At 41.3% G+C, this 7,626-nt stretch overlaps 1 protein-coding gene across 2 annotated transcripts; it reads left to right on the top strand.

The window, feature by feature from the left end:
* The first annotated feature begins 654 nt into the window (after window positions 1–654).
* On the top strand, window positions 655–4,724 carry LOC129855183 (zinc finger protein 239-like). 2 transcript variants are annotated; one of them, XM_055922605.1, is made up of 3 exons: window positions 655–1,204; window positions 1,387–1,471; window positions 3,412–4,724. In XM_055922605.1, exons 1-3 carry the CDS (start codon window positions 1,193–1,195, stop codon window positions 4,197–4,199), a joined length of 885 nt encoding a protein of 294 aa, XP_055778580.1. In that variant the 5' UTR covers window positions 655–1,192; the 3' UTR covers window positions 4,200–4,724. The 2 variants fall into 2 exon arrangements, with proteins under 2 accessions (XP_055778580.1, XP_055778574.1); XM_055922599.1 differs by having other exon boundaries at window positions 658–1,204; window positions 3,406–4,724.
* The last annotated feature ends 2,902 nt before the right edge of the window (window positions 4,725–7,626 follow it).

Here is a 7,626-nt window from a genome sequence, read left to right as displayed (position 1 = left end):
TGAAACCCTCTGTATTTTCAAGTATCAACAAGGTTCTATATCTTTGGTCAACGCTTTGTGTTAATGCACCAATTCACAAAGACAGGAACCATATCAGGTGGTCTGTCTGGCATTTCATGGTCATGCTCCATCTACCCAATAGCAATTTACACCTCTGTGCCCATTGTCTTAAAATGCAAAGGTTAGAAACCAAAATGTTCTAGCTAGGTGAACAGAGGGGATGGTTGTTTAGCAACAACACCTACTGGTGCACAACTATGGGGCAAAATATCCCCAATGTTTATTGTAAACAAATACATTTGCACAATGGGCACTTGTCTCAAATACATCATTATAGTTATTGGTTAGCTAACTAGCCATTTTAAACCATATAGCATTGACATGAAATCAGTCAAAACACCTCAAGACATGTTATCAAGAACAAGATTAAATGAGCCACTAACATTCCCCACATGGCAGTTTCTTGTCATTCTTGCTAACAATCTGGCCATCTAGAATTCTTCTTCTTCGATTAGGTTTAACAGCAGGTTGGCATCCAATAAATGCTGCATTACCGCCACCTACTAGACTGAAGTATAACTCCCTTGTACTTTGCTTAATAAAAATAATAAAAAACACTACACACACTAAAAATAATAAATACTATACTCCACTATTTAAATCCATTTAGTCCTACTTCAGGCCAACAGCCTGAAAGGATGGGACACCACCACTTAAAACACCCTGTAACTCTTCTGATGTCAAGTCTCGCACACTCAAATACCTTTCTGCAACCTCTATTTTCTGCAACTAAATGCCAAAAAATCAATCTTACTGAAACATATCACTTGTTGGTTTATCCCTCTGTACTGGTACAGATCTACTACTCACACCACTCCTCTCAGGATCCCTCCCCCTTGACCCTCGCACTGAGATGCAGTGCCTTAGACCGCTGCTCCACTCGGGAGCTACCACGAAGCTTTCCTTTTTCAAACAAGCGCGCTCTCTTTCTCCCGGATTCATCGATTTCCTGGAGCGTGACGTCCCGGCCATCTAGAATCACAACAACAAACTGAATACTGCCCCATGGGAGCGCTTACATCGTTAGTCGACGCTTTACCGGACACAGACTAGCCTACAGGCTTTACTTTAACACAAAGTTTGCTCAAAATAATATCCTCTTACATAGGCTTCATTTTTTAAAACGGACGCGATGGAAGAAGAGGTAAGTTTGGCATGCCTGTTTCACCACTGCCCCTTTGCTTTGGTTAATGTCTGCTACAACTTTGAGGCAGGAGACACACTTCACGTGAAGCGCTTTTAGGATTTTGAGCGCGATAAAGGCTACTCGTGCTTTTTTAAATAAAATGCGTTCATGCTCATTAATCTATACATTTATCTACACAGCCTCATGGCAGGACATCAGTGAATAAATACCAACCGACGGAGTTGAAAGTCAAAGAAGAAGACCATGGCGATTTCAGTTATCAAAGTAAGAGTGGTGGCTGGGGAGTATTACTGGATAAGTGTTGTGGTACAAAAAAGTCCTCTACCTTTTTTCTTAATTTACTTTAGTTTATTCTGATGTGGAAGATGAATTATGGGACTGGTTAATTGCATTTTGATTACATAGAGAAAACAAATCCGTGAATATTGACATAATAAGTGGACCACGCGCTGAAAGTGACACACACACACACACTATTGCAGGGGTAGGCAATCCTGTTCCTGGAATGCCACAGGTACTGCTGGATTTTTTTCCAACTAGGCCCTGACCAGGGGTGCGTTCAGTTCGCTTGAATGTTTGCTACGTTGCGGAACGTTTTCTACTGAACGACACGTTTTCCCAAAACGTTCTTGAACAGACTTTGAGAAACGTTTGCTCCGTTCAGTGGTTGTGGCTTGAAACAACGAGTGACGTCTTTAAAGGGCAGGGGTGCATTTTGAACTCGCAACCCAGCCCTTCCCTGTTTTTCAACTGGTCGTTCAGTACAGCATGGCTTCTGTTCAGTTGAACATTCATTACGTTGTTATGTACTGAACGCAGCCCTGACCAACTGAGCTAAAAATGAACACACCTGGTCTTCCAGGTCAGTTAAATCAAAAACACGAAGTGCCTGCAGCACTCCAGGACCAGGGTTGCCTACGCCTGCACTATCTTCTTTCCCTCCCGTTGAAGTGTACATGTCTTTCTCCGAGAAGGGAATTCGAGAGCTACAGTACAAGGTTCAATCTGCAAAAAGATGATTCTGAGATAATTGGCTTTAAAGTTCCGAACCTTCATTGGTTTGAATGGTGTCAGCAACTTATATCTTGTATTCTTTTGAACTTAACATGAATTAGGGGTCTTAAGAGTACTAGTTAACTTCAGCTGGAGAATGATGTCTAAGGAGATGGAGATAATACCAGTCTGGATACATTGTCAAACTAAGAGCAACCATGTATGGCTTCAGACAGGAGATGCGTCCAACCATGTATACTAATAAGATAGTCTAGCTAGCTACATTTTCAGATATTACACGTTTCTAATTTTGACAGAAAGTGGTTTCATTTCAAGTGTACTGTTAGCTAGCTAACGTTAGCAGGCTGGGTTGCTAGCTAACGTTATGTGTATGATCTTATTCTTCGCATCTCAGACACATTTGCTTGACTAGTTATAGCCATAGAACTTGGTTGGTTAGCTACCTGCAGATTCATGCAGGGTAGTAATGTCATGAGTTGTGATTATGGTCCATTGTTTAGCTAGCTAGCTACGTGTCTTAACAAAAGACTCCACTCTAATTTTGACAAAGTATTTTCATTTCAAGTTAGTGTACTGTTAGCTAGCTGGCTGGCTGGCTCGCTAACTAACGTTACGTTATGCTTTGGATTCATTGTTTACCTAGCTAGCTATCTAGCTACATTTCTTAACAAAAGAAGCCCGTCTTAGTGTGCCAGAGCGCAGAATAACTGATGAATTTTTGAATGTTCAACACCCATTGAATAGTTGAATATGTCCGGTGTCAGTAAACGTCAGCAACAAAGTGTAATTCATTGTTGCCAGCAGCACAGTTAGTCACCAATGCTCTGGATAACATGAAAACAGCCTAACCAGCTCTGCTAGGGTGAGTAAAATGGCCACCGCCCCCACCTACCATATATTGATGGTAGGTGGGGGCGGGAATACTGCGCAGCCAATGCAGAAGTTGTATTGACCATGCAGCGCCTTTTACCCTGTAAGGTCCAGAGTAATGCTGGTTTTCTGTTCTACCAGATAATTAATTGTTCCCACCTGTTGTCCCAGGTCTAAATCAGTCCCCTACACTAACTTAAACCTAGGAATAAGGAGTCTAGAGCCCTGATTTGGATTGGTCACATGACAATTTATAATGTGGAGATTTACTAAGCTCTAGATGTCTAACTCAAGATCTTGTTTGTTTTTGTCAGGGCCAGGGCCAGGAGGGAGCCCAAACTCACACTCCGACAGTGGGAAGACTTCCTCGGAGTCAGGGGAATCAGACAGAGAGCTGCCCAAATCAGACAGACCGTATAACTGCTCTCTGTGCGGAAAGGGATTTGCTAGGTCAGACATCTTAACCATACACAAGAGAGTTCACACTTCAGAGAGGGTGCAGCGTCCCACCAAAGAGAAACTCTATCCCTGCTCTCAGTGCGGAAAGCGGTTCTCTCAATTGGGAAACCTCAAGTCGCATGAGAGCGCTGTGCATGCAGGAAAGAAGCCTTTCAACTGTCCTGAATGCGGAAAGGGGTTCTCACATTTTGGCAACATGCAAAAACACCAGCGGGTGCACACCGGAGAGAAACCATACAAGTGCCCTGATTGTGGGACAGGTTTTTCCAGATCACATCACCTTAAAACACATCAGCAAATTCATAAAGGGGAGAAGCCTCACTTATGCACTGAATGTGGGAAGGGTTTTGCTAGGGCAGACTCTTTAACGGCACATCAGCGAGTGCACAGGCTAGACAACAAGCCTTACGGCTGTTCTGACTGTGGCAAAGCCTTCTCTTCATTCGGAAACTTAACACAGCATCAGAGAATTCACACCGGAGAGAAACCATATCAGTGCGCTCAGTGTGAGAGAAGCTTTGCTTTTTCAACAGATTTGAAAAATCATCAGAGGAGACACACTGGAATGAAACCATACTATTGCTCGGACTGTGGGAGAAGTTTCACAACGGCATCTTCCCTAAAATCACACCAGAAAATACACAAATGATAAAAGTCATGGTCTCCGTGTGGTAGAAGTGTCTCTCTACATTGTCAAACACTAGCGAAATACTCAGCTGTCAAAATGCTGCTGATGGGGAAACCTTGAGGAGGCTCACATTTTTCTTAGGAATACTAGAGGCACAATATTCTCATATGGTTTAATCCTTTGTTTAAAAACAGCATGGAAATTTATGCCATCTTCAATGTTTTGTTTTTAATACAGGGATTTTGGTTAATTGGATGGTTATTTTTACACTGAAACTACCTGAATTGTTTATATCCAGAAATCTCTTCATGTTTGAATGTGTTTTACTAGATAGCTCCAGTTGTGTGTGAATTTTATTCTATATATGTTGATAATGACAAGCAAAAAAACATGACTATAGGGAACAAGAATCTCCTGCGAATTATGTTAACTTTTTGTTGTATAACCTGCATTTGTCATAAGAGGGTCAGGACACATTCCATTGCAATCACAAAACATATGCAATGTCATAAGTTATATTGACAATAAACTTTAGTTGCAAACTCATTTGAAGTGTTTATGCTTTAATTTAGTCCTCTGACTGTAGTTCAGTTGGTAGAGATAAGAGCGTCTGCTAAATGACATACTGACTGGCTGCATCACTGCTTGGTATGGCAATAGCACCCCCCTCGATCGCCTGGCGCTACAAAGGGTTGTGCGGACAGCTAAGTACGTCACTGGGGCTGAGCTCCCTGCCATCTAGGACCTTTATCAGGCGGTTGACTTGACACCTCATGCAGTTTGTGTTCTGATCATGGAATTCCGAACACCATGTGTCTACACCTACACAGTCGCCACATTAAAAAAAAACTGGGATACTCTGAAATATATACGAGGTTAAATCATGACATCAGTGATCTTTAAGTCGGAAAGTTGGAATTCTAGAAAGAGGCCAGAGTTCCCGAGTTGGAATTCCAAGTTTGATGACTGTTCAAATCGATTTCTCCCAGTCAGAGCTCAGGTGGCTGGTCTCAGATGAAACCGCAGGCGAAGAAGCCGGATGTGGAGGGCCTGGGCTGGTGTGGTTTCACGTGGTCTGCGGTTATGAGGCCGGTTGTACGTACTACCAAATTCTCTAAAATGACGTTGGAGGCGGCTTAATGTAAATAAATTAACATTCAATTTTCTGGCAACAGCTCTGGTGGATGTTCCTGCAGTCAGCCTGCCAATTGCATGCTCCCTCAACTTTTTATTTATTTTTAGTATGTAGAACAGTTTTAATATTTCAGATTGTGGCTTCGATCAGCGCAATTGTCTGCACTATTTCCAATCCCCCGTATATATTTTTTGTAAATATATATAGTACCAGTCAAAAGTTTGGCCACCCCTACTAATTTTAAGGGGTTTTCTTTATTTTTACCGTTTTATACATTGTAGAATAATAGTGAAGACATCCAAACTATGACATAACGCATATAGAATCATGTGGTAACCAAAAAAGTGTTTAACAAATCAAAATATATTTGAGATTCTTCATAGTAGCCACCCTTTGCCTTGATGACAGTTTTGCATACTCTTGGCATTCTCTCAACCAGCTTCATGAGGTACTCATCTGGAATGAATTCAATTAACAGGTATGCCTTGTTAGAAGTTAATTTCTGGAATTTCTTAATGTGTTTGAGCCAATCAGTTGTCAGATGACCTGGCCTCCACAATCACCTGACCTCAAACCAATTGAGATGGTTTGGAATGAGTTGGACCGCAGAGTGAAGGAAAAGCAGCCAACAAGTGCTCAGCATGTCGGAACTCCTTAAAGAATGTGGGAAAAGCATTGCAGGTGAAGCTGATTGAGAGAATGCCAGGAGTGTGAAAAGCTGTCAAGGCAAAGGGGGGCTCCTTTGAAGAATATAAAATGGATTTGGATTTGTTTAACACTATTATTCTACAATTTAGAAAATAGTAAAAATAAAGAAAATCCCTTGAATGAGTAGGTGTGTCCAAAATGTTGCCTGGTACTGTAAAAAACAAGTCACTAGGTGTAGGCAAGGCCATAAGCAAATATGTAACCTGGTATTATGACTAAAGAGTTCTCTAGTTTTTTTTCTCCCCAAATAGACTGGTATTTTCCTTTCCACGGTAGCAAGAGCTTATCTATTTTTGCCAACTTTCTATTAAAATGTATTGTAATGAGAATTTTCTTTTGAGATATGAATTCTGACTAGGCCTATGTCCACTTCACCGTCAGAATATTTTATTGGTAAACTACACGGAAATGTAGAAGTTTTTTTGTGATCCAATACGTAATTTGGTTGTAATAATAAATAGATATGCCGATAGTGGACAACTTTGTTTTACTCCTCTTGACAGTTTAAAACTTTCTGAGAAGTAGCCATGATTTACTATTTTACACCTAGGGTTACTATACATACAGTTGCAGTCAGAAGTTTACATACACCTTAGACAAATACATTTAAACTCAGTTTTTCACAATTCCTAGCATTTAATCCTTGTAAAATGTCCCTGTCTAGGTCAGTTAGGATCACCACTTTATTTTAACAATTTGAAATGTCAGAATAATAGTAGAGTGATTTATTTCAGCTTTTATTTCTTTCATCACATTCCCAGCGGGTCAGAAGTTTACATACACTCAATTAGTATTTGCTAGCATTGCCTTTAAATTGTTTAACTTGGGTCAAACATTTCGGGTAGCCTTCCACAAGCTTCCCACAATAAGTTGGGTGAATTTTGGCCCATTCCTCCTGACAGAGCTGGTGTAACTAAGTCAGGTTTGTAGGCCTCCTTGCTCGCACATGCTTTTTCAGTTCTGTCAACACATTTTCCATGGGATTGAGGTCAGGGCTTTGTGATGGCCACTCCAATACCTTGATTTTGTTGTCCTTAAGCCATTTTGCCACAACGTTGGAAGTATGCTTGGAGTCATTGTCCAATTGGAAGACCGATTTGCGACCAAGCTTTAACTTCCTGACTGATGTCTTGAGATGTTGCTTCAATATATCTGCCTACTTTTCCTTTCCTCATGATGCCATCTAGTTTGTGAAGTGCACCAGTCCCTCCTGCAGCAAAGCACCCCCACAACATGATGCTGCCACCCCCGTGCTTCACGGTTGGGATGGTGGTGTTCGGCTTGCAAGCCTCCCCCTTTTTCCTCCAAAACATAACGATGGTCATTATGGCCAACAGTTATATTTGTGTTTCATCAGACCAGAGGACATTTCTCCAAAACGTACAATCTTTGTCCCCATGTGCAGTTGTAAACCGTAGTCTGGCTTTTTTATGTCAGTTTTGGAGCAGTGGCTTCCTTGCTGAGCAGCCTTTCAGGTTATGTCGGTATAGGACTCGTTTTACTGTGAATATAGATACTTTTGTACCCGTTTCGTCCAACATCTTCACAAGGTCATTTGCTGTTGTTCTGGTATTGATTTGAACTTTTCGCACCAAAGTACGTTCA

This window comes from Salvelinus fontinalis, chromosome 1, assembly GCF_029448725.1.
Source record: "Salvelinus fontinalis isolate EN_2023a chromosome 1, ASM2944872v1, whole genome shotgun sequence".
Taxonomy (NCBI): Eukaryota; Metazoa; Chordata; class Actinopteri; order Salmoniformes; family Salmonidae; genus Salvelinus; species Salvelinus fontinalis.
Note: the sequence above shows the minus strand (reverse complement) of the source record. Positions and strands in the feature narration are given on the sequence as shown.